General features: G+C 42.1%; 1 protein-coding gene across 1 annotated transcript; it reads right to left on the reverse strand.

Moving 5' to 3' along the window:
* Positions 1-1,510: 1,510 nt before the first annotated feature.
* Positions 1,511-27,852, reverse strand: SERINC3 (serine incorporator 3). The gene is made up of 10 exons (XM_030211218.1): positions 27,734-27,852; positions 23,255-23,416; positions 21,550-21,737; positions 17,836-17,915; positions 14,631-14,768; positions 14,201-14,370; positions 9,796-9,886; positions 5,184-5,364; positions 4,555-4,770; positions 1,511-4,332 (listed from the first exon to the last, which is right to left on the reverse strand). Exons 1-10 carry the CDS (start codon positions 27,758-27,760, stop codon positions 4,194-4,196), a joined length of 1,392 nt encoding a protein of 463 aa, XP_030067078.1. The 5' UTR covers positions 27,761-27,852; the 3' UTR covers positions 1,511-4,193.
* Between the last annotated feature and the right edge of the window lie 40 nt (positions 27,853-27,892).

Below are 27,892 nucleotides of genomic sequence, written 5' to 3' on the forward strand. Positions count from 1 at the left end.
GACTTTCTATTTTGCACAAGCATGTTGTGGGAAATGCTGCCTCCTGAGATACTATATTTGACGAACTGTTTGTTTTATTCTTCTATTGCCCATAACCAGTGCTAATTTGTGCATGTGCGCCTTCACTTTCGGGGGTCTCAGATGGAGTAGGCAACATTCTGCCCGGCCTGGGTACTCCACCTTAATGATCGTGTGGACCATGATTAGCACCTGAGCCCAGAACTCTCGAACCTTTGGACAGTCCCACCATATGTGTATGAATGTCCCTTGTGTCCCACACTCTCGCCAACACTCTGCTGATAGACTAGGGTATATCCGTTTAAGTTTCTCTCGGTATTTTTCTGATTCTGATTATAGTAGCACTGAGATTTACTACCTTGTCTCCAATTCAGCAATCTGAGGGGGAGGGGGTTGTGAGGTTGGGAAGCAGTGTTTTTTTTGTTAGCGTTGCTGATATTGTCAGTAAGTGTCTCTGTTCTGGTTATTTATTTTACCCAGCAAGCATCACTTTGAGTCTAGTCTAAACCACATAACCACCTGCAGATGGTTTCTGAGCCCCCCCCCCCCCCCCCCCAAAAAGGAGAATGGATCTGACTGAAAATAATCGGAAACAGCAAAAACGAATGGCAAGTAAAATGCAAAGTGCTGATAAGGAAGGCAAAGAGACTTTGAAAAGAAGATTGCACTGGAGGCAAAAACACATATTAAAAACATTTTTTGCCTCAGTTTTCAAGAACTCACAGCAACTTTTTCAGGTACATCAGAAGCAGAAAGCCTGTGAGGGAATCCGTGGGACCATTAGATCATGAAGGAGCAAAAGGGGCACTCGTGGAGGCCAAGACCATAGCGGAGAGACTGAATAAATTCTTTGCTTCAGTCTTTACCCGCGGGTGGAAATGAAAACGGTAACGGAATTCAAACGTGTGGGATAAGCATAAAGCAATCCTGTGCCGAAGGAATGGATACTCAGGAGCTTAGTCAAGATCGGGAGGCGGGGCTGGTGGTTGGGAGGCGGGGATAGTGCAGGGCAGACTTATACGGTCTGTGCCAGAGCCGGTGGTGGGAAGCGGGACTGGTGGTTGGGAGGCAGGGATAGTGCTGGGCAGACTTGTACGGTCTGTGCCAGAGCCGGTGGTTGGGAGGCAGGGCTGGTGGTTGGGAGGCGAGGATAGTGCTATGCAGACTTATATGGTCTGTGCCAGAGCTGGTGGTTGGGAGGCGGGGATAGTGCTGGGCAGACTTATACAGTCTGTGCCCTGAAGAGCACAGGTACAAATCAAAGTAGGGTATACACAAAAAGTAGCAAATATGAGTTGTCTTGTTGGGCAGACTGGATGGACCGTGCAGGTCTTTTTCTGCCGTCATCTACTATGTTACTATGTATATAAATGTTTATAAATAAAAGATGCATAAGATAGCAAGGAGAATCATGTACAGGTAACATCAATAGCTCTTCCTCCATTACACTATACCTTGGCAGGTGTTAATATTAGGTGGGGAGAATGAAGCCATCTGTTAAATGTATTTTTATTCCATGTGGATAGTACAAATATTAAGTCCTTATGGTTAACATTTCAGATTTTTTGTATAGCCATTTTTTTTTAAGATATATATACAAATGGCCTCACAAATTGCTTTCCTCAAAACAAATTAGAATGTTCTATTTTCATCTGCAGCAGCATCTCCATTTGAACTTATACACAGCATACAAGAGTCAAATTCTATCCTAGCATGGTAACATATGTTCATCCTAAAGCGCCAATTAATTAAGAAACTTAACAACTGTAGCCACTACTTCTAAATGCAATACTTTAACTTCATATTCTAAGGCTAATCTTAAACAATGCAACTGCATTTCAGGAACTGACATCTTCAACAGCACACGTAAGCATGTAAAGATAAGGTTATATTTTCCCTCTTTACAAAGGTGAGGCTTTAGGAAAATAGTGCATTTTATAAATGAAGTGTTCTGTGAAATACCCCTTCGATGGTAATATATTACTAACAATATAACAAATTTCTGAACCTTTTCTCAATGTGACAGCTCAGCTGCAGTAGATAAATGCCAATAGAATGCATAAATGATGTAGATACAGGACTTTGATCAGTTAACACCCTTAAATTAGTGGGTTTTTTTTTTATAAATGCCACCGCCCCAGGTTTGTCTTGTATCTTCCAGAGCTGATACTTCTAATTGACCATAAAAAACATACATACTTGATTGAACTATAAAAAGGTACCCAGCAATAGTACTTATAATCTATAAACATTTAAAAGTAGAAGCCCTATATAATAGTGCTGCACATCGATTAACATTTTTAATTGCATAAAGCACCCCCACACACACATATTGCCTCCTGTATACCATATAGATATCAGATGTAAATTCTCAAAACTGACATCTAAATTACTAAACTAAAAATACAATTTCTTACTTTTGTTGTTTGATTTTCTTTGTAATCATCTCTTGCCCTGGCCCTGCTTCCAGCACAGTTCTGAGCTCTCTGAACCCTTGTTTCCAGGGCTTCCTTTATATTCACTATTCTTTTTTTTTTTTTTCTCCTTCACTTTCTACCCTATAGCCATCTTTCACATTCAACTTGCTTCCATTTTTTCTTCCTACGTCTTAAATGTATCTTGTTTCTATCTCCCTTCCCTCCATGGGCACCATTATTCATATAAACCCCACTTAAGACAGGATGCTTTGTGCTAGGTCTCTTCCCCCAAGACAGAACTATTTTTCTCTGCTGCCCCCATGCACCAGCATCTTTTTTTCCCCCCTCTCCTGCCCCCTCCCTCCAGCAGCTTTCTTCCTTCTATAGCCCTCACGTTCACCGGCATCCCATTCTCCCTTCCCAGCCCCTGCTGACCCTTCAAAATTGCCTGTACAGATGACCCTCTCCCCACCCCCCCCCTCTAACATCCTGTCTGCAGAAAACATGATATTTCAAGAGAAGGCAGGACGGTAGAGAAAAGGAAGTGTGTTGCTTAGCGCTGCTGTCTGTACAGGCAAGAGGACCGGCGGGGAAGGTGGAATACAATTGATGCGTTATTATTAATACAAGTTAAAATGTTAATACATTAAAAACCATGCTAAACATGCAGTCCAAATATATATAGATAAATACATATACACATTATGGCTGCAGCTTGATTAAATGGCATAATTAAAAGGTGCACTCTTTATTTCTTTCCCACTGCAGCACTCTGTGATTCTGGGCAAGTTATTTAACCCTCCATTGCCCCGGGTATAAAATAAGTACTTGTATATAATATGTTGCTTTGTTTGCAGCCAGAGCAAGGCAGTATATTAAATCCCATCCCCCCTTTCCTTCCCTAAAGGATTGCTCTCTCCCTTATCCTCTGCACCCAGGTCTATGATCTCCCTCTCTCCTTCCTCCCATTGGCCAGTGCCTCTACCTCCACTCCCTATAAGCAGCAACACAAACTTGGGGGTGAGCAGCAACAAGCTGTTTTGGTGGCTTCTGGAGCTCACTGCCTCTGTCATAGCTGCCATCAGTGACACCTCCCCCCCCCCTCCCCCTTTCAAGGTCTATTTTAAAGGTGCTCTTCTCCTGGGAGTGGCACTGTTGCACATATGCTGCCTACTCTTGCTTCTGACCAGGCAGCATACCTGTAATGCTGTGGCTGGCTAGGATCAACACAAGACCTTTAAGGTAGACTGGCATGGGGGGGGGGGGGGGGGGTGATGAATCACGGACAAGGGGAAAGATGTCAAATTGCACCAAGGACAGGGGTTGAGAGTAGAAGAGATGTTTGGAGGAGACAGGAGACACTGCAATGTAATTTTTCGTTTTAAATTGCAATTAATGATTTATGTCCCTGTTTACTAAGCTGCACGGCAATACCGACAAAGTGAATGGGCTGTGTCGGCAGCGCACCATCGGCCACTAATGTGGCTTAGTAAACAGGGGGTGGGGGTGGGGGTGGAATGCATTGATTGCAGAATTAACTGCAATTAAAGTGCAGCCTTAATATATAGATATCTATTTCTATCTCATGTAAATTAAAATAGCTGGTACAGTATAAAATTGTGTTTTGCAATCTGCATAGACTATACTGTGGAGAATCTGTTTAATAGTTGGGTAATCTCAGCTGAAGAAAAGAACTGATATTCCATCAAAATTTGGCTCTCTGTAAAGAGCATGCTTTCATTAAAAAAAAAAAAAAAATTAATTAAAATCCCGATTGCTCAGAACAATAGGGGCCACCATCGTCCAGACATATAAAAGAAGGCAGACCCAGCTTGAAGAAATCTTCACCCATACTGCTGGCCACTTGCTTGTTATGGTTTTAAAATCTGCATCGGGGCTGGGGGAAGAAAAAAAAATATATATATGTTAATTCTACATAGGAAACAGATTTAGCACCTACAACCTAACTTAAACAGCAAAAAAAGCAGTAGGAGCCGTTGACTGTAATTTCTTGCATATGAATTCATCTAAAAGGTTCTGGACATTTCAAAACCAGCTATGCATTAATCTCTTGCAGGCCTTGCCATCGATGCAATCGTAACAAACTTTGTGTTCTCACCTATACCAGTTAGTAAGTGTCATCATAATGTAGAGAGAGGCAAGGGTCAGCATGCAGTGAAAGACGGAATAGCTGTACTGAACCCCTTCCTTTTCATTGTCCACAGCACGACGGACTCCTGTCTCCTCACCGCTTTCAACTGTATCATCTAGCATGACACGGTCACTGCTAGACAATGTTAACTTGTTCACCTGGCTATTGCTGGAGGATCGGATGCTGACCATGAGAAAAAACAAAACAGACCAATCACAGGTTTAGATAATAACACTATATAAACATCCCCTTGGACTTAAACATATTCAAAACAATACATGATGCAGGGCTTGTCAAAACCCCAAATGGGGTTACAAAAATATCAAGGGGAGGGGGGGGCATGTGCTCTCTGAATTTCATGCACCAATATTTTTTTCTAAAATCCTTTCCCCACCCTCCCCCCCCCCCCAAAAAAAAAAAAAAAAACATTACTACAACATGCCAGGATGATGTACACAAAGTATTCAAACTGGAGCTGTATGAAAATCACCCAGTTCCACTACCACAAAATCTTGTTCAGTGGTTTTCTCAGGTCTTTTGGTTCCCCAAAAGAAAAGGCTACAGTTTTATGACAGATATAAAGGTTCTTTCCTCACCTAGAATACAAAAGGCACAATACAAAAATGATAAGTCCCACAATGCTTTGTGCATCCCACCACTGCATGGATTTTGGTGCAGCAGGCATAACAGTTACTGGCTGGGTTTGATTGGCTGGGGCCACTGTAGGTGCAACAATCTGTGAGATGAGAGTCAGCAAACTTGGATTACAGGTGCGCTCTGAAAAGAATGAACACAAAAAAATTTAAACATTGTGCTTCCTATTATCATTTAAGAAATCTAATACTAATTATACATGCCTTCAGGTTTTCTCCCAAGTAATCATTGTACTGTGGTTTTTTTTTTTTTTTTAAGTATTGAATCAATAATTAAGGCAAATGCAAAAGAATTTCACCAGGTATCAGAGACATCTGGTAAGTTAGTTTTCTGAGCAGAAACAATAGGTAGTGTTCTCACTGATAGGTGATATGGATGACGGAAGCTGGTGGGGGAAACGCTCCTCAGCTTCTATTCCAGAAGCCTTCGGAAGTGGTTCAGGGTGCACCTTCCCACTCGCTGTCACCACGTAGAACCAACTCGCTCTCCAGTTATTTTTGTGGAGAAGTGAGGATATGTTCCCTTTGTGTCCCACTCAGCTTACATCTTATACTTTTCTTCATCGCAGTTCATGGTGTTATTCAGCTCTGTAAGCTATTTTGTATGTTGCTCCCTTGAGGCCACTGCTCTTTCTTCCCCTCTTATCTTCTTAGGTCTTCAGCAGTAAGTTTTCTTTATTTTCCTTGACCCACTAGGTCCCCTTAGGCCTTGGGCACCTAGTTGGGGGCATTTTTCACCCATCGAGCCATTTGATTTTACTTCTGCTCTTTTTCTTAACATGTCCCAGAAAACTCCCAGGACCATGTCCCTCACAGATACTCCTGCAGTGACTGGGGCCTGATAATGATCCCTCTCCGTGTACACTCTTGCAGTGCTCTATTGCAGTCTAGAGTGTTTAACTGTTCCTGTTGGAAATCGATGTGGAGAAGGGTAGTAAAGTGGTAATACTAGTTGATTCAGATGGAAATGTGAGATCAGTTTTGGCAAAACTCCTTGATGTGTTCTAAGTAAGAGTTTTGAATCACAAATTAGTATATGCTATGGATTAAAAAACTATGCGTGCCAGAGGGATTATCAGGGGGAAAAAAAGCCTGTTTTGCAGGTAAGGGAACTTCATGGGAGTTGGGGCCAATGGCTCGAATGGAAGGCAGGTTAATTGCTGAAGAATCAATATGGGAGGGCAGCTCGGTTACTTCCAATTCATGAATCCTGTCATGAAACTTTTTGTAACTGGATGTTTATATTTGTGTATCGTTTATAAATTTGTGATAAACTGGCAGTGTAGCTAAATATGACCTCACTGAAGAAATTGAAAGGCCAATATTAGAAAGGTAAAATAAATAGCCCAGTATTGTAGATATTGAATAATACTCAAGATGTAAATGGTGAGAAGAAACATTATTAGAAGAAAATTCTTCTATTTACTGGCACAGGCTTTCCTTGCAGAATCCTTTTTGGAAACAGATGAGACTTGTAGAACACCCTGAGAAAAATATTAGACATTGGGATCTCGGAAGTAAGATTGTGTGTGCAAGAGGACGTAGACTTGAGTGGATAAGCAAACAGTTGTCTTGGGTAAATAGATTTGTGTCCTGGTGAAGTCATATTGGAGGGTGTATGGACATTTTGTGAAGGTAAGGATTAGTAATGACTTTGCTAATCTATAGCTAAAAGGATAAGCTTTGGTTTGTGGATTTGAATCTTGTGCATCTTTCTACATAGTAACATAGTAGATGACGGCAGAAAAAGACCTGCACGGTCCATCCAGTCTGCCCAACAAGATAACTCATATGTGCTACTTTTTGTGTATACCTTACCTTGATTTGCATCTGTCTTTTTCAGGGCACAGACCATATAAGTCTGCCCAGCACTAGCCCCGCCTCCCAACCACCAGCCCCGCTATCTCATCATTTATCCCAAAAGAACAGTTGTTACCATCAATAGACATTAGGGGTGCAAAGTGTACCTGCTTTTGCTCCTAGATCCAAGCCCCAACCAGGCTACTTTCATGCACATTTCCCATCCTGTGGAAATAAACATTCCTATATCCATTCCCATCATTTCCCTGATATCCAGAAAGATGCAAAAGATTCAAATCACTACAATTTCGGACCATCCAAGCTTTTCGGACTCTGTTGGGAAGGTGGTTCTGAACTCTTCTATGTGAACGCTTCAACTCACCATACCGGAAAAAATTTCAGGTCACGCTTATGCTTTTTTTCTTACATATTCAACAGTAAACTCAGGGTTCAACCACTCTACAAATTCGAATGATTTAAAAGGACAAAACAGGGTTAACTAATGTTTTTGGCACATGTGTGTATTCCTGGAGGAAAAAGCCTCGAGAAAACTCCTGTTACATGCAAACAAATGCTTTAAACTGAGTTTGACTTCCTCATTATCGGCTGAAAAAACCTTCAGATGTTATACATTGAACTCTTAAAGCTTTTCTACTTAGCTTTTTATGTCCATGTTTTTTCAGCCGATGATGAGGAAGTCCAACTCCGTTTAAAGCATTTGTTTGCATGTAACAGGAGTTTTCTCGAGGCTTTTTCCTCCAGGAATACACACATGTGCCAAAACACTAGTTAACCCTATTTTGTCCTTTTAAATCATTTTCTTACATATTGCCAACAGCTTTACTAAGAGCGACCTTTAGCACGGGAGTCACCACTTGTGTGGCTGAAATATACAGGCTATCCACTGAGAAAATAGAGTTGTATACCGATAAGTGGTGTTCTCCAAGAACAGCTGGATATTTTCTACCACACAATCCATCCAAATCCTGAGTTGAACCATGCTAAGGTATGAACTGAAAATTATGCAGTACAATACTGGGGCCAGAATTCCTGCTCATACATTTTTAAGTGTTTTCTTGAGACTTTGCTGTGTGGAATCCTCTCTGGTTCAGTGCTGTCACCCGGTGCCATAACCACTTGTGTGGCTGAAATATCCAGCTGTCCATGGACAACATCCGTTACAGGTATACAGCTCTTATTGCTTGTGGGTTTTGTCATTTTATTTATTTGTTTTGGAAAATCATATATGTATACAGTTGTTACCCACCTAGAACTGTGGATAGAAAGGGCTATAAATATTCTGAATAAATACATTTCATTCCCAAACCCAAAAAAGAAAAGTCACACTTGTCTCTCCTCACACCCAACCTGGCCCCAGCAGTTAGTCTCAATATCTCTACAGTCCCAACCTTTACTCTTACTGAGGCCAGCATACCCAGTAACTGCCTTACTTGTGCTGATGCCCCCTCCCCCACACATACATGCACAAGCCAGCAACACAACTATTATACCGCGAGAGGGCAGTTTGCTTCCTGTACTTCCTGGCGCAATGCCACAAACCCAAGTTAATTTCTGGCTCTCTCTCAAATTTTTCCCTTAACTCAGGATCCTCTGCTGTCATTTCCAAGTGTATTCTCAGAGCTCCACGCCATGACAGCTTGTTCCGAGGCTTCCTTTTCACTAAAATATTTGTTTTTTGTGGATTTATACCCTTGAAGAATTTTTTTGAAATTACTATAGACCTAAATACATATAGGCAGAAAGAGAACTAAGTTTCAGCGCTTTGGGCTTTCATTGCATACCGTGTACCAGTTCTGAGCCAACATGCAATTACTCAAAATCACAAATCAGTCCCTTAGTAAAAAAAAAAAAAAAAAAAGTCTTAAAGATATCCTTTACATGAAAACCAATGCCCCCCCCCCCCCCCCCCCAACCAACAGAAGCTGTACTAGGCGCACCTGATCTTGTAAGAAGTTCCAGTAGTAGAGAGACTAGCAGTTGACAGGAATAGGTAGGATGCATGCAAAAGGTAATTAATACGGAAAACATCCTCTCCGAATCATAAGAAAGGATGTTGTAGCACACAGACAGCAAGGTATTTAAAAACAGGCACTGTTTGTTGCTGGATAACAGTAGTGAAGGCAGCCATGTTAGTCCCACTGAATGCACACATAAGGTCAATACAGAAAAACAAATCTTTAGGTTCCCTGGAAGAATAGGCAATGGTTTTTAATACTGAAGGTATGAAGATTCTTTCCTCACCTAGAATTCAAAATGTGAATTGACTGTCTTCAACATCTGGCCAGTTTCACCAATGCATCCTCCTCTTTTGCATTTGTTTCTGTTATGTTATATATGCTAGTGTACCAAGGAGACTAAAGACACTTAGGGGTGGCTATTCAAAACAATTTCACTGGGCAGGAGAGGCTCCTGGGCAGTTAAATCACTTGTGCGGGCTATCCGCAGATATTAACTGGCTAGTGCTATTTAGTATCGGCACTGGACAAAATTGGACCGTATTAAAAAAAAACTCAGGCCTATCTTTATCCCGTTTCACTTAGGTGGTTAAGTGCAGAATATTGCACTAAACTGGATAAGGGATAGCCAGCTGCACCAACCTGGATATTCAATGCCTGTGCCTGGACATGGTCTGGCACTGAATATCTGGGCATAATGGCACCAGTAGCGGCCAAAAAATGCCACCAGCTGAATATTTAACAACCTAAATCAAATTTCAGGAGAATATGTAGTTTACCTGGTTCGTTGCTCATTGCAGACCAAGTGAGAAACACTGTGTAAAGGGTGATGAAAGAAGATTGAAGAAGGCCAGATTGAGGCTGGTGCTCCTATCGAAGAAGAAAGAAAACAGACAAATTCATATCAAAATGTCTTATCCTGATCCTATCAAAGGGTCAGAGCTGGGATTTGATTTTAGATTACTCAATTTTCTATATCCAAGCTCAAAGAAGTTACAATCGGGAATACAAATTACTTCTCTTCCCATGGGCGCTCACAATCTACGTTTTACCTGAGACAACAAAAGGTGATGTGACTTACCCAAGTCACCAGGAGCATTGATGGGAGAAGCAGGATTTGAACCCTGGCTACTCTCTAGTTCTCAGCCTGCTGCTCTGACTACAAGGCTACTCCTTCATCTAATACTGCTTTTACCTAATGTTTAATGCAAACAGGAAGGCTGGTTACAAATTCCCATGATGAGATCACGTGATGCCTAGAACAGGAGCAGAGGCTGCCTGCTTGGCTCCTCTGTCTTCCCACCGATAAACGCCACAGTTTTGACCTATATCGTTGTCAGAAATGAGCGATTTTTACATTCTGCTGTGGTTCTTCCTGTTGGTGTGTCCAGAGGTGGATTTGACAGCCTTAGTTATTGAGATGACTTCAAAGTTGCCTCGCAAGAGAAAAATCGAGCAGAAAGGAGTATCAGCTAAGATGGCAGCTATATTGACTCTGAGTCCTTCAGTAAGAACCATGTGGACTTCTGAAATTGTATCAGAGGTGTGGGCTGCGGTAGAGGTGGCGTTGGATGCTAAGTTACAACAGCTTCACGATAGAACAGAGGCTGCGTACGAGTATTTGGGTAATCTTGATTTGATTCACAGCAGCATCGGGTTGGAGTATTGGAATCCCAGGCCCAAAATTCTCCTTAGAAAGTGGAGCAATTGTGTAGTATAGTTTCGACAATGGAGCATAAACTCGATGATTTTGAAGGAAGAGCATGACGCAATAATTTACGTCTCGTGGGCCTAGCTGAAACTCTGAGTGATGTAGATCTTGTGCGTGTATCAGAGTTGGATTCCACAATCTTTATCCTTGGGCACTCTGGGAGTACCTTTTAAGATTAGTGATCTCGTCGAGCGGGTTCAAGGAATACTGGTAATCATCCTCGTGTTGTGGTCTTCCGTGTTAGTCATTACGCTCATAAGCATGCAATACTTTAGGCATTACGCCATGTGAAGAGTTTGAAATATGATAATCATAAAGTACTTTGTTTCCAAGACTATACTGCCAGAGTGCATATTCAGCGTAAAGCTTTTGCTCCTCTTTGCACTCAGTTGTATGAACAGAAGATTTCCATCGCATTACTTTATTCCTGTTTGACCTCAGATTACTTATGGGGGTCACTCAATTTTTTTTTAATCAGTGGAGGCAGCTCAATCTTTTTTTCCACACTATCCCAGCCAACCGCATTACGCCATGTGAAGAGTTTGGAATATGATAATCTTAAAGTACTTTGTTTCTAAGACTATACCACCAGAGTTCATGCCCAGTGTAAAGCTTTTGCTCCTTTTTGCACTCAGTTGTATGAACAGAAGATTTCCATCGCATTACTTTATTCCTGTTTGACCTCAGATTACTTATGGGGGTCAAGCTCATCTTTTTTCTACACTATCCCAGCCACGGTTGGCTCTTAGCTAGCTGCTTCCCCTAATATGGGACATATTGTTAATTTTGTTGCTTGGTTTGAATTTGACCTTTGTCTTTGGGACCTTGGGTTGTGATTTGTTTCGTCCACTATGGAGGATGAACTGACAGTTCTTTTTTCAACTTCTGGCATATTCCTGCATGTTTGTTGGACCTATTGATGCAATCCTGGGGGGGTATTTTTATTTCACTGTACTCAGTGGTGTTGAGTTTTGAGGGGGTGGTTTGGACAGGGAAAGTGCACGTGATGGTTCCCATGTAAAACTGGATGTTAAATAGGATTGGGGGAAGAAAATGTAAAACTTTTTGATGTTTTCTGGTCCGTTTGATATTTTACTTTTGTACTTATTTTGAGAATAATTCTTTTTGTAATTTTGTATTGCTATCATCGTTAATAAACAGATTTAAAACAAATTCCCATATCATCTGTAAATGTTTTAATGGAGTACAATGAAGTGTATTTGCAGTAGTAGGCTTACAATGCAGGAAGCTGCAGCTAATTTGGCTTAAATCTGATGGAAACCAGGGCCTCAAAATCCAAACTAATGCTAAATAAAGAAAACCGATAGGGTACTATGTAAGCCACATTGAGCCTGCAAATAGGTGGGAAAATGTGGGATATAAATGTAACAAATAAATAAAAAACTAAATTCACGGTTAATACCAACCTATTTAACCAAAACAACTACAAGTTTCATAATTGACAACACTTCATTCCCCATTTACAATAATCTGAAAATTCTAGGTATAAATTATAGCAAACATTTAACATTTGATACTCAAGTTTCCTCAGTAATCACAAAATCTTTGAGGTCTCTTTGGAAACTAAAAAGGATCAGACCCTATCTCTCATCAGAAACATTCAGACTATTAGTACAATAATGAACATTATCCCAATTCGATTATTGTAATGCCATATATGCTGGCTGCAAGGAGTACCTGTTGAAAAAACTCCAAACAGCTCAAAACACTGCAGCCAGATTCATATACAAAGTCTGTTGTTTTGTAAGTGCCTTCCCTTTATTAATCAAATTACAACTGCTTACCTTCAAATCATGTACCTTTATCTTTCAAATCCTCATTGATAACCTTTAAGAGTGGACTAACACGGCTACCACACCTCTCTATCTTTCAAATCCTAAATGGCACAGCTCCAGACTATATGGTACCATTAATAAACGTACCTCAAAGAAACACTAAATATGAGGCAAGAAACTCTCTCAGACTACACCTCCCAAATTGCAAAAAAGTGAGCTACAAAACTGTCCACTCTGCAGACTTCACTTACCTAGGAACCAAATGGGGGATAAATGTGGAATATAAATAATTAGAAAGCTACCAGCTATGCATCTATAATTTACATAAATGAAAAATATTTATTTCTAGCAAGCTTATTTCCCTTGATGCCCTTGTACTAACTGCTCCAATCTTCAGAGTTCATTGGATAAGTGTGCCATTTACAAAGCAGTACTTTACCAGTGCTCTAATGTATCTCAGCAAACCACCTTTTCATTGGTTCAAACTAGAAACCTGATGTCTGCTCAGAAAAGTGACTGCTTCCCACCCTCAAGGGTTCACAATATATATTTGGAAAAAAATGCTTTTTTTAAATAATCCATTCAGATTGCATTATGCTCCACAATCTAAAGGTGCCAGTTACTGAACATATATACTAGTACTGGAATGTTTTTTTTCTGTTATCAAAATCCAACTTTTTTTTTTTTTTTTTGGAAACCATGATTTCATTCCAATTTCCCCTCATGGAATGCATTAAAAAAAGTCACATGCTTCCTTAGCCCTCTTATCAGTGCAAGTGTGGATGGAGACTACCTGGGGAACAATAAGCAAATGAGTAAAAATGGATATTTCTATCCTCAGATCTACGACCAAACACTGAATTTCTTGCTTCATTTATGCACTCGAGAGACAGCAAGGTGTGAGGATCTCCATGTATGTCATTTATTTTTGTTACATTTGTACCCCGCGCTTTCCCACTCACGGCAGGCTCAATGCGGCTTACATGGGGCAATGGAGGGTTAAGTGACTTGCCCAGAGTCCCACTAGCAACATTCCATGTAGAAGTCGGCCCTTGCAGATCACCAATGTGGCCGCGTAGGCTTCTGCTTCTGAGTCTGACGTCCTGCACGTACGTGCAGGACGTCAGACTCACAGAAACAGAAGCCTGCGCAGCCTTCTACATGGAATGTTGCTAGTGGAATAGCAACATTCCATGTAGAATCTCCAATAGTATCTATTTTATTTTTGTTACATTTGTACCCTGCGCTTTCCCACTCATGGCAGGCTCAATGCGGCTTACATGGGGCAATGGAGGGTTAAGTGACTTGCCCAGAGTTACAAGGAGCTACCTGAAGTGGGAATCGAGCTCAGTTCCTCAGGACCAAAGTCCACCACCCTAACCACTAGGCCACTCCTCCACTCCATTATATTCACTCTCTCAAATCTATATCTACATTTTATATACACATGCATACATACCGAGTGGAATTTCTACTACTGGACGCATATTAAACTGAGATATCTGCCTGAAAGCAAGTATAAGTGTTTTTATTTGCCAGAGTGTAATTTTTTATACAAGTACTTATGTACATATCTGCAACAGTAATTAAATGGCCTGTTTAAAAAAAAAAAAGAAAGAAAGATAGCTCTCCACACATTCAAATATTTCACACATAACCCAACACATAATACTCTACCTGTACTTTTGGAAGGATGGATATGATGGATACAATTATGCAAATAATCATATTAAAGCTGATGAAGAATTTGTTCAAGGTGCAGTCATCTGGCTTAGTGTAGAACACATAGAGGAGAACAATAAATACTGTAGACAGAATATAGTTCAAACCAGTGACAAACAGCAAAGCTGAAAAAGAAAACATTAACATTAATTAATGCAGGTCACTACTATGAAAGCTTGTTGGCCATCTTATTTTGATGCTCCTTTCTAGTGCTCCCTATATCACATCATGGTGAAATGATCCAATCCATTCAAAATAAAACAAAATACATAGCTAAGTATTTTTCTCTCAAACACTTTGAACAGCTGAAGTGCATGCTTAACAAATCTAACTGGTGAAGCAGTAACAAGACGTTTTAAAAATAATCTGATGGAAAAATACTTACCAGCATACCAACGTTTTGAATTCCCTTCTTCCATCTTGCCAACCCAGGATTCATTCCATGAATGTGCAAAGTCCACCAGAAGAACCAACTGAATGAGGATGAAGCAGAAGGCTCCCGAAGTGCCAATTATGAACCAGACTAAAAGGCATCAAAGTATATAAAACAAGCTCACGACATGTCCTAGTAACAAAAGTAAACTTAAAACTCTCCAACTCTAAAAATGTTCTTTGCAAACGTTATCTACGGGCTCCCTAAAGCTAATTATACAATGGTAGTTATCCTCCCCTGCAAAACTTGGGTGGACAAGGCAGGCTGCAGAGAGAACAATGCAAATGGAGTTACTACGGTCTAGCATATCCACCTGTCTCTTCGCTGCTCCACCACAAGGCCACCCTTGCTCTGCAGTTTGTAGCTTCTCTGGCACAACATGGCTCTTTGAGTTTAAGTCCCGTGGTGCCCATACTCATATGCTAAGAGACTGTTGGGAAGGATCTGGGGATGTAGAGAACTGAAGGCCTGATAGGGTGAGACAGAAAAGTGATGGAAACGGAAAGAAGTATAAGGCAGGGGATACAGTGGTCTACATCTTTATGGTTAGGACATCTTAGTTTTCACTTTGCTATCTGTGGAGACTAAGAGAAGCTCTAAAGACTACCAATTTCTTGTACCCACTGGCCCTTGCAGCAAAACATACTGCTAACAGCAATAAGTCAGCAGTGGTAAACAGTCTCTGTCATAAAACATATAGGGACAGGCTTATGAACCTCAAAATGTACACACTGGGAGAGGGGGGATATGATAGAGACGTTTAAAAACCTCAATGGCGTTACTGTACAGGAGGTGAGCCTTGTTTAAATGAAGGAAAACTGAAAGGATATAGTATGAAATTAAGAGGAAATAGGTTTAGGAAGAATCTAAGGAAATACTTTTTAACGGAAAGAGTGGTGGATGCGTGGAATGGCCTCCCGGTGGAGGTTGTGGAGACAAGGACTGTGTCAAAATTTAAGAAAGCTTGGGACAGGCATATCGAATCTCCTAGGAAAAGGAGGAGTTAGGAGTTACTGAGGATGGGTCGACTGGATGGGCCATTTGGCCATTATCTGCCATCTTGTTTCTATTAACCACCACCCTCTGACATCTGAAAACCAGATTCTAATCCAGTTTACCACTTTGAGGCATATTTTCAAAGCACTTAGCCTTCCAAAGTTCCATAGGTTTCTATGGAACTTTGGAAGGCTAAGTGCTTTGAAAATATGCCTCTTTGGCCCAGATGCACAAAACCTAACGAGCCCACAACTTGCGTTTTAAACTGGTTCCAGCCAGTTTAAAACGCAAGTAGTTCACCCCAGGCATGCACTAAGGGCATTTTCCCTGCCACGGTAGCAGGCAACGAAAACGGAATGCAAATGTTTGAAAAGCTATTATAATGAGCTGCAGTACCGTTGCAGCCCATTATAATCAGATGCACTACCGTTTTTCCGATTCCCTTACCATAGGAACCCTAACGAGATGTCTGACCTCTTGTTAGGGCTCCTGTGAGGGAATCGGAAAGGAAAAGGGCCCCCAAAAAAGGTAAAAAAGAAAAAAAAAAAAAAAAGCAGGGAGCCCAGGTGAGGGGCGTCCTTTAAGGACGTACTCTCCCTGCGCTTCTGAGAGGAGACTTTTTTTTTTTTTTGCAGTTTTTTGTTCTGCCGGCGCTCGTGTTTTTTTCCCCCCTTCTGAGTTTTAGCCGCGCCACTTACCCCTCCAACAGCGAAATTTTTCTATTTTCCTGGTTGCCGGAGAATCGGGACGTCCCTTTAGATTAGGCTCCTCTTCCTGGTCTCTTCAGCCAATCAAAGCGCATTTCGCTGACAACAGCCAGCTAAGCCCGCTTTGATTGGCTGAAGAGACCAGGAAGAGGAGCCTAATCTAAAGGGACGTCCCGATTCTCCAACTCAGGTACCGAAGGATTAGAGAATGCAAATGAGCTACAACGAGTAGCTCATTTGCATTCCCTATCGTTGATGCATTCCCGTTCCCTACCGATTCGCTATGGAATTGGTAGGGAACGGGAATTACCAATGTCTTTCATGCATCTGGGCCTTTGAGTCCTAACTTCAGCCTGCTGAGTTTATTCAACAGCCTCCTATGAGGAACTGTGTCAAAGGCTTAGCTGAAATCCATTTAGATTACATCTAGCCATGTCCTTGATCCAATTCTCTGGTCACCAAGTCAAAGAAATCAAATCAGATTCATTTGTCACGATTTACCTTTGGTAAAAACCATGCTGCCTCATATATTGTGACCCACTAATATAGCAATTGTTAGTGGATAAGAACCTTGTGTTCCATCTCTGGTTATCTACTTCCCTTGGTGCTTTTACCAGCACCTTCTGTATCTATTCTCAAGGGTTTTTACTTTCCAGACCGGAGACACTTTCAGCGCCAGTCCTGAGAATTGTTGGATATTTTATGTTGAGCTTTTAAGCCTAACACTAATTGGCGGTTAGTTTGTCTTCCCGCCACATTCATATCAGACACTGATCGATTCTACAGTCTTTTTCCTGAATTGAGATTCAATCATATATATGTACTGTATTCATTAATATTGCATGTGAGACTCCTGAGGCAGGCCCGTTAAGATTGCCAATAAATTTTCAATTCAGAAAAAAAGAGAAACATTGTCCAGCCTTCCTTTTTGGGTCACCTTCACTGTTTCTTGTGTGTCTATTCTCAAGCATACATCAGGAAGAAAATCAAAAAGTTAAGCTCAGAATCATGACAAAGCAAGTTAGTTGTTTTGTCTAGTATAACATGATTCATATCACTACATCATTTCTTTCTTTTGTGTTTCACATTTTCAAAACACTGCTCTCTAAAGAAAATTAGGTTGTTGTTTTTTTTTACTAAAGATTAGTATATGTTATCTGCCACAGGACCTATTTTATTTCTAAAGGCCTGCTACAGATAAATGCACTAATCTTTAGTAAAGACCCCCTTAGTTTTCCTATCGACAAACTATCCAGAAGAAAGTGTAGCAACACCTTAAGCATAAAAAATAGATTTTCATAGTACACATACACAAATGTAAAAGTACTTAATCTGGACTACATGTTAGTAAACTGAATGGTAAACAATTTGACACTCCAAATGCGTATTACATATAAGAAGATACAACTGGTCTACACTTGATATAAATAGTAATGATATTATGCACACCATACCTGTTGTGAAAGGTCCCTCTGGAATATAAAAGGCTCCCACCATGATGCCAATGATAGAAGCAATTTTGAAGAACCAGAACCTAATTTAGATTTTAAGAAAAAAAGGGAGGGCTTATCATTTACTCTCATTTTTGCACACAGACAGATCGGGTTGGCAACACAAAAGGTATTAAAAATTAAAATAAACTACTGAAACATGGAAGAGAAGATATTGAAAATTACTTTATACAACAGCTCTATTACCTTTTTCTAATTATTTTGTTGGAAATATCAAATATTTTCAGAAGATGACAAAATGAGCAAACAGAACATTGGCTCCTCTGCTCTCCGCACACATTCTCAACAGGATGAAGTTACTATCGTGAATAAAAACTAAGTCCCTGACTGTACTGGCAAACCTAATTAAGGGGGTGTTTTTAGCATGTGCTAAATGCTAGACGCCCACAGGAATATATTGGCATCTCTGGCGTTTAGCGCACACTTATTTTTAGCGCACGCTAAAAACACTAGTGCGTCTTTGTAAAAGGCCCACTAAATGTAACAGAATTGAGAAAATTGTGCCAGGGCTTAGTCACTGAGCTGGCAGAAATTTGGGAATTTCATACAAATGGCACAAAAACTTGTATTATTATCCTGTATTTTCTAACATTTGTTCAAAGAGCTAGGTCTTGATCTTTCTTCTAAAAACTGAAGGGGGTAGGGGACCCTTACAACACAGCAAGAGATCTCTTAGTCAAACCTAAACATACCAGGTTCCAATAATACAAATGAGACATAATCACAGCTTGAATAACCTGTTTCAAATGAATTTCATTTAACTAAGGGCTAGTTTGGAGAACTAACTGAAGAATAAGATAACCTTTATTCACAGCAGTTGATACCCATTTGTCAACAGTCAATGCACTATCAATAAATTGCTCCCAAGCTTTTGATATCGACAGATAAAGGAATAGATACCCCACTCAATAGAACATCAGTGAGAGGGGACTGATCTTTACAACCTTTATTACATTTGTATCCCACCTTTTCCCACTTATTAGTAGGCACAAAGTGGCTTACATACTTCCAGAGAGGTGGTTACAGACTCCGGTGTGAACAAATACAGTATAGGGGTACTATTACAGTGACAAACACAGTAAAGAAGTATCGGTAAATAGGTTGGGGTGACTCAGACAAAATGTTAGGGTGTGATCATGCGTCGGGGTTGAAAACTGTCCGTTTCCTGATTAAAATGCCATATTTCATTATTCGGTGTTTATGTCGGATACTGTGGGATATGCCTTCTTGAACAGGTCAGGTTTTTAGGTTTTTTCAGAATTCTAGATGATTATTTGTAGATTTTAGGCGTTTTTGGAACAGAATTCCAGAGCTGTGTGCATATGTAAGAGAAACTTGACACATATGTTGATTTATACTTCAGGCTTTTACGACTTGGGAAGTGAAGAGTTAAGTATGTTCTGGCTGATTCAATTGTGTTTCTAATTGGTAAGTCGATTAGTTCAGACATATAGCTTGGAGCTAGACCATGTATTGTTCTGTGAACAAAGGGTATGTTTTATCAGGATTAATTTTTAATAGGGCTGCACATTTAGTGTGTTTTTTAACATGATTAATGCGTTAAAATTTTTACTTGCGTTCATAATTTTAATATATTAATCAAATTCCCCCAGTGGCTTTCGGTACTTGCCTGTACAGACGGCAGTGTTAAGCACACGCTGCTTCTCTCTAGCATCCTGCCTCTTCTGATAAAACGTCCCATTTCCTGCGGGCAGGACGCTAGAGAGAAGCAGCATGTGCTTAGCGCTTCCGTCTGTACAGGCAAGTCTGAAGGGTCTCCAGGTAGATGGGGAGGGAGAATTAGATGTCGTCTGTACAGGCAAGTTTGAAGGGTCTCCAGATAGATGGGGAGGGGGAATTAGATGCTGGTGAAAGGGTTCTGGCTAGAGAGAAGCAGCGTGTGCTTAGCGCTGCCGTCTGTACAGGCAAGTTTGAAGGGTCTCCAGGTAGATGGGGAGGGGTGATTAGATGCCGGTGAAAGGGAAGGGGGGGGGGTCGGCAGAAGAAAAAAAAAAAAAAAAGCTGCTGAAGCACATGCATGGGTGTAGAAGAGAAAGATACCAGAGCGCAGGGGGAGGCACGGCAGAGAGAAAAACATGCAAGTGGGGTTAGTACGTGAGATGATGCCCCTGGAGGGAAGGGGAAGTGACATAAGAGGAGACGGTGCCCCTGGAGAGGAGGGGAAGGGAAAAGGAGATAGTGCCCATGAACGGAGGGAAGGGAACTAGATAGATTTAAGGAGGAATTAAAATGGAAGAAAGCTGAATGTAAAAGATGGATATACGGCAGGAAACAAAGGAGGAGCAAAAAAGAGTAACAGTGAATAGACAGGAGGCCCATGAAACAGAGTTCAGAGCACAAAACTGTGCTTGGAGCAGAGGGAAGCAGAACCAGAGACAGGGAATGAGATAATTAGAAAGATAAAAATCACCAGACAGAAAAGGTAAGATAAATGATTTCATTTTTAGTCTAGTAATTGAAATATGTCAAAGTTCTGAGAACTTACATCTATATATTGCATTTTACAGGAGGAAATGTGAGGCGTGCTTTATGTGACTGTGTGATTAAAAATATTAACATCCCTAATTTTTAAATAACCGTCTAACATCCAATCATTACAACTTGAAAAAATTATTAATTGTTCCATCTTCTTGTGACAATAATAATTATTTGTATATCATCAGCATGAGTAGAATGGAACCCCATGTTGGGCAAGTGCCTGAGTCAATAATGGTAGGTAAGAATGGGTGGCACTGGGGATCTCTAGGGTATCCCACATTCTGAGAGGTTCAATTATTAAATTGAACTTTACTGCTTCTACCTTCTAAAAAAAACTCTCAGAACCAAGTAAACATCTTTCCTGTAATACCAATGTCACAAAGCTTACCAGGTTGACAATTATGATTTACTATGTCAAAAGGCAGCAATATGGTTCATTTGTATGATTAGACGATCCCGACCCTTATCCAGAAAAAGTCTGGGTTCTTCTGTCATAGCTATCAATACAGCTTTTGGAGTAGAGTTTAACTTAAGGCCTGACTATGAGTGTTCAAGCCAATTGTGATCATTCAGGAAAAGCTGTCACTGTTTAGTAGCTGCTGGTCCTAGAAATGTTACTACTATTGGCCAACTGTAAATTTCTACAAGTCACATTCCCATTTTCATCAGAGAGTGGAGGAGTGGCCTAGTGGTTAGGGTGGTGGACTTTGGTCCTGGGGAACTGAGTTCGATTCCCTGCACAGGCAGCTCCTTGTGACTCTGGGCAAGTCACTTAACCCTCCATTGCCTGCCGCATTGAGCCTGCCATGAGTGGGAAAGCGCGGGGTACAAACGTAACCAAAAAAATAAATAAATAAATCTTTGATTTTTGGGCAAAGTAAAATCTCTTTAAATCCTAACGGAAAACACTCTTGCCCGAGTGCAACAACTAAATGAGTGACTCATATGATAACTAATCAGCCATTACTAGTAACAAAGAAACAGGGCATGAATCCAATGGGCAGGTACCTTAATCTAACGCCCAAAGACAAGTTTCATATTTCTGTCTTAAATGGGGGGGGGGGGGGGGGGGGGGGGGAACAAAAAAGCCACACCACAATATAGTAATGTTTGCTATAATTGTATTGGGCTCTTTCAGTTTGTGTCTGTTCTACTTACCCATTGTGCACATATGCTCTTGGATCCTTGCTGGTTTTCACATTTATCATAATCAGAGCAAACAAGAAGAAAAATACAGTCATAGCAAAGCTTATCCTGTAAACAGCTTTGTATCCAACCAGCATTTCACACTTATAGCCATGGTATAGGATATGGGTTCCAAATCCCTTTTCACAGAATTCAGGGATCTGTAAAAACATAATTCCAAAAAGAAAGACCCACTTTTATGTTGAGAAAAATCATATGTGATTATTGCATAAGTACAAGTGGGAAATATGAAACAACTGTTTTTATTGTTTTTAAAAGTTTACTTCTGATGGTTTATTTGTTCACTGCCTAGGACTGTAAGCAATAACCCCTGGATTCTATATAGCGAGCTTAGAGATCCACACTGAAATCGATGCAGATGCTGTAACAATGCGTGTAAATTAACAAGCTAATGAGCACTAACAGGACCTAAGCAATAATGAGCACAAATTGGCACTGATTAGAATTTAGGCACACAACTCATTAAGTAAAGATGTGTGCTGAACTTCTAACACGCATGAGCAAAAAGGGGTGTGATTATGGGTGTTTCATGGGCATTCTGAAATTTATATGCCTATAGAAAATGGCCTAGTGCGCCTAAATCTACGCATCCTTTACACCATGTTTTCATTGGCGTAAATGGATGCGCATAGATTTAGATGCTGAAATATCAACTAAGCATATTCTAGAATCTGTACCTAGATTCATTTGTGCCAATGAAAACATGGTGTAAATACCAGCGCATAGATTTAGGCACACTGGGCCATATTCTATAACTATGCAGGTAAATTTTGGAACGCCCACAAAATGCCCATTACCATGCCCCTTTTTGGCTGTGCATGTTTGAAGTTAGGCGCAGTGCATTATAGAAAATTTGGGTGTGTGCCCAATTTGCATGCACAATTGAATTAGCCAATTAGCACCAATTAGCATTAATTGAAATCAACATGTGCTTAAATTTCAGCCTGTGATCGCACCTAAATTTTACCTGCATCCCAGACAAGGGAGGGTCATGGCGTGTCGGGGCAGAGCGTGGGTGTGGATTCCAGTTTTGTGCGCAATTATAGAACAAGGGGGCACCACACGTAAATTTAGGTGCCGACATTTGCATCACTTTAGGCATGACTTATAAGAACAGCCATACTGGGTCAGATCAATGGTCCATCAAGCTCAGTATCCTGCTTCCAACAGTGGCCAAGTCATTTTGGTGCCATTTACAGAATTCACCCCTAACTTGCAACTATTATCTAATTAAATTAGAATTCAAAAAACTCTTCACGTGTCTGGTAGATAGGTGAGCAACTGATACTAGTCATCCTCAGAAAGATGCAATGCGCTTCCTTCCCCTTCCTCAGCTGTCTGCTATGTAGGATCTCACCTACCCTAATGGAAAAGGAGTCCTATGATGGTAACCAGTGAGGAAGATGCAAAACAGGTTAATTTCCCACCAAATGATTATGAGCAGGTTAATTTCCCACCAAATGATTATGAGCAGGTTACAGTCTGATGAAAGAGGAAAACTGGGCATATACAAGTTATATTTTTATTTGCGTTATACCTGTTCAAACTAGTAAACCTTTATGATGCAGGTTTTGGCATTACTGGAAGTTTCAATTAAGCAACATCCTCAGGTTCAATTTTTTTTAGATTATTAGATTACTGATATTCTCTCAATTACCTTATTCAGCTGTACTTCCATGCCAGGTGCCAGCATTATACATGCAACAATAGTACTAAGAAGGAGAAGAAAGGCATAGATGAGACGTGTCACTGTGGAATTGTTAGTACTGGGACAGCATCCACACAGCAAACATGAGGCACCGCTGCACAAACATGACACCTGAAAGAAACAATAGTTCAAAAGTATTAGAACATTTAGCAGCAATTAGAATAAAAGGTTGGAGTCCATGGTGCTCATTTTCAAAGCACAGACTTACAAAGTTACATGGAGGGGCATTTTTGATATGATGTTGAAGCTCAAAATGTCCAGAATCCAAATAGCAAATATAATCATTTTCGAAACAGCAAAACGGCTATTTTTTTTTTTTTCATAAATGGCCACTTGCTGGATGTTTGTGTTTTCTGTGCATTTATCTTCTTGGTCCATTTTCAAAACAAAAAAAAAAAAAGTTCAAGTGAAAAATGCACAAAATCAAGCTATTGGGATGTAGGAGACAGCAGACATCCCAGGAGAGCAATGGGGCACTGCAGTGGACTTCACATAAAAGCTCCCAGGTACACATCTCACCATTGCTCCCTTATACTGTATGGCGAGTCCTCCAAAACCCACCAAAAACCTGCTGTATTCACATATAGGTGACACGTGCAGCCATAAGGACTATTGTAGTGTGCAGCAGGGTATAGTAGGTTTTTGGTGGGTTTTGGAGAACTGGAACATTCCACCACAAGTGTAACAGAGTGAATTATGGGCCTGGGTCCCCTTCTCCACAATGCACTGCACCAACCACTAGACTACTCCAGGGACCTGCTTGCTGCACTAATAGGACTGGCTATAACCTCTGAGGCTGTCATAGAGGTTGATATGTACTGTTTCTTTTACATCTTTTGTGGGTTGGGCGTGGGTCAGTGACCACTGGGGGAGTAAGGGGAGGTCATTCCTTGATTCTTTCAGTAGTCGTCAATTAGACCACTTTGTTGTGGCTCAGTCATTATTAAAACAGGTCAAGTTCAGAATGTCTTAGTTTTAGTCCTGCACATTTTCGTCTTGTTCCATTATGGCGGAAAAACATCCAGATCTTAGGAACGACCAAATCCCACAATGTCCTAACACACCCCCTTGAGATTTGGAAGCACTGCAGAAAATATAAAGCGTTATACACCGAGATTCCATCATACTTAGCATGTACTGCGATACCGTACATTCCCAGGTGGGCTCTTAGGTCTATTATGGCACACAAATTAGTGATGCCTCCTCTCTCTAAAGCATGATGGGAGTCTACTAGAGAAAAGGCATTCTTTTGGTTAGTTTCCTTTCTGTAGATTCAATTGCCGAATGACTTAAGGGCAGAAAGTTCTTTCAAGAATTTTAAGGGATTACTAAAGATATATTTCTTTATGCAAGCTTTTGGTTTAAAAGAGTAATGGCTACCTGGATTCAGTGGTTGGAAGTTATGCTATTTTGTCTCTGGGTATTTCAATGCTGTGGACTCATCTCCTAAGAGGTGTTATGTGTGAGTTTTTTTTTTTTTTGGGGGGGGGGGGGGGGAGTATGTGTGGTCTTGTGTGTACTGGTCTTTCCTATAAATACTAGTAGAAAAAGGCCCGTTTCTTAAGCCAATGAAACAGGCGCTAGCAAGGCTTTCCTGTGGCCCCCCCCCACCCGTCATCGATGTGGGTGAATTGCTCTGTCTCCGCCCTCAACGTCATAAAGTTTGACGTGAGGGCGGTGAATTGCTCCGCCTCCGCCCTCAACGTCATAATGTTTGACGCGAGGGCGGGGCCCAGAGACTGTGATTTTCGAGGCTTCAGAGCTTCGAACATACGAACCTTGGCTTCAGTGACGTCAGCAGCCAATAGAACGTTGAGGGTGAGTTTTACATCTATAGAATTGGAGCTCTTTTCTTACGATTTTGTTGTAATTTTGTAAACCACTTTGACATGGTTTATGTTTAGCAAGTTTTAATTAATCATAAATCATATGCTTGACAGCTGAATACAAGACAACATTTTTGATGAACTGTTTCGTTACGTCAACACTGACAGGCCATTCGAGAATGTTGAGACTCTCCTAGTAATTAACAACCTATCCAAAGCAAGCACAGTGTCTACAAGCTGAAAGTAAATTAGGTCACCATTTAAAAAATGTGTGTCACTGGAAGAAGTCTCAAATGTAGTTTTAAATAATTGTTTTGTAGGTTCATTTTTCATGTTTTGTAGGTTCACTTTTCATGCTTGTAATCAGTCTCAACAATAAAGATATGCTACTGTCCGAAGTAACAAGCAAGTTGATAAAAATACTAGTACTCAGTAGGTTGCTAAACCTTTTCACAAAGCAAATATGTTTTAACTGTTCAGCACCCATATTCTGCATACTTTTTCTTTTAATTTTCCCATCTATATTTTGATATCAAGCACGTGCTTCGCAACAAATTTTCTCAAATAAATGTCTTCAACTTTTACACAGCACATCTACATTTCAGAATTAGCTCACAACGGATGCCTGCTACCAAGGTCGCATACGTTTCATTCCTCTAATCAGGAATGTTTCCTGATAAACAGCCCACCACCCATCCCTTCTCTTCCCCCCATCCCTCCTGCGAGTACAGGCACACACGTTCCTAAAAACGATCCTAATCATCTTGCTTTCCTTGGCAGAATACAATTTCAGGCCTTAAGAACTAATCGTACACTCCCCTTCTACGGAATAAACACCCATACCGCCTCTTCGCCACAAATGAAACTGTACGAACAGGGCCGGTCTTAGGGCGAGGCGACCGCATACAGCCTCGCGCTCAAGGGAGCCCCGCATGGCGTGCCTGAACTCCGCCTCAACTGCCCGAGTTCCAGTCCCCCTCCCTCTGAATTTTAAAAGTCATCTAAGTTACCTCGTCGGGGTTATGGCGGCAGGCGGCAGCAGTGATAAGCGTGTGAGCCGCTCGGCACTTCAGGAGCCTTCCCTTCCCTCTCTCAGCTCTGGTCCTGCCCTTGCAGAACAGGAAATGAGGGCGGGAGTTGGGACCAGAGCTGAGAGAGAGAAAGGAAGGCTCCTGAAGTGCCGAGCTCGCACGCTTTTCACTGCTGCTGCTGCCTGCCGCTGTAACCCAACGAGGTAAAATGATTTTTAAAATTCAGAGGGAGGGCGGGAGGCCCCTGGAGCTCGGAGGGAGGGGAGCCTTGGAGCAGTGGCATAGCCAGGGCCCACCCACATAGGGCTCAGGCCCACCCAACAGTAGTATACATTTAGCAGTAGCTGGTGGGGATCCCAATCTCTGCTAGCTGAAGACTTCCCCCTGATGGTAACGAAAATGCTGCTCTCCACAATACAGGCACCTACGCATGCTCAATTCTCAGTTCATGTTTGCTGCAGACTGCCAAGGTGGAGAGAAGCATTTTTCCACCAGCTGAGATATTTTTTTGGTGGGGTGGAGAACACTTGGTGCCCGCCCACTTCTTGCCTAGGCCCACCCAAAATCTGCTGTCTGGCTACGCCCCTGCCTTGGAGGGAGGGGGGCTCTGGAACTCGGCGGGAGAGGTGGCAGCCCTGGAGCTCAGAGAAAGGGGTGGGGGGCCCTGGAGCTCGGAGGGAGGGGAGCCTTGGAGCTTGGGGGGGGGGGGAGGGAGGCCTTGGAGCTCGGAGGGAGGGAGAAGGGGGCTCTGGAGCTCAGAGGATGGTCCTGGAGCTCGGAGGGAACTCAGCGGGAGAGGTGGCAGCCCTGGAGCTCAGAGAAAGGGGTGGGGAGCCTTGGAGCTGGGGGGGGAAGGGAGGCAGGCCTTGGAGCTCGGAGGGAGGGAGAAGGGCCTCTGAAGCTCAGAGGATGGTCCTGGTGCTTGGAGTGAGCTCAGAGCGAGGGGGGGATGGTCCTGGAGCTCGGAGGGAGCTCAGCGGGAGAAGTGGCAGCCCTGGAGCTCAGAGGAAGGGGTGGGGGGCCCTGGAGCTCGGAGGGAGGGGCGCCTTGGAGATGGGGGGGAGGGAGAAGGGGGCTCTGGAGCTCAGAGGATGGTCCTGGAGCTCGGAGGGAGCTCAGCAGGAGAGGTGGCAGCCCTGGAGCTCAGAGGAAGGGGTGGCTGGAGCTCAGGAGGAGGAGGGGGGGGGGCCCTGGGGCTCGGAGGAGTGGGGCGGGGCTAGGATGGGGCCCCATCAAATTGGTCTGCACAGGGCCCCGCACTTGCTAAGACCGGCCCTGTGTACGAATTAAGCAGCTACTCGTACTACTAGGCAGGGGATAAGCCTCAGTGACGGTAACAGGATGGAAGGGAGACCACTGCAGCTTATGAAAAGGGACGGAGTGAGGGGGATGGGGCCGTCTGATAACCAGGGAGGGGCAGCGACCCCTTCACCACAGCAGCTCTCCAACTGCGGAGGAAGGAGGACTGAAGGCCGCAGCTCCCGGAAACCGTAACCGGGGCGAGGAGAAGAGAATTACAAGGCTCGGAAGGAGCGCGGAGCTCATACAACCCGGGTCTTTCCTTTCCCTACCCAGCTGACACCGAGGACGGCTCCCATCTCGAAGCCTGAAGCACCTTCGACACCCGGCGACGTTTGTTTACTCCACTTCTGCCCAGGCTCCGCCTACTACTGCCGCTTTCTGCACGAGCGAGAGGTACGTCACGGCGATGCGCACGTCGTCATCACGCA

This window comes from Microcaecilia unicolor, chromosome 8, assembly GCF_901765095.1.
Source record: "Microcaecilia unicolor chromosome 8, aMicUni1.1, whole genome shotgun sequence".
In the NCBI taxonomy this organism is placed as follows: domain Eukaryota; kingdom Metazoa; phylum Chordata; class Amphibia; order Gymnophiona; family Siphonopidae; genus Microcaecilia; species Microcaecilia unicolor.

Coding starts and splice junctions, on each gene's coding strand:
- SERINC3 (XM_030211218.1), bottom strand. CDS start 27,760: ATGGGAGCCGTCCTCGGTGTCAGCTGG. Junction 14,769..17,835: donor AGAGGGACCTTTCACAACAG/GTATGGTGTGCA, acceptor GATGCCTTTTAG/TCTGGTTCATAATTGGCACT. Junction 4,333..4,554: donor ACACTTACTAACTGGTATAG/GTGAGAACACAA, acceptor TTCTTCCCCCAG/CCCCGATGCAGATTTTAAAA.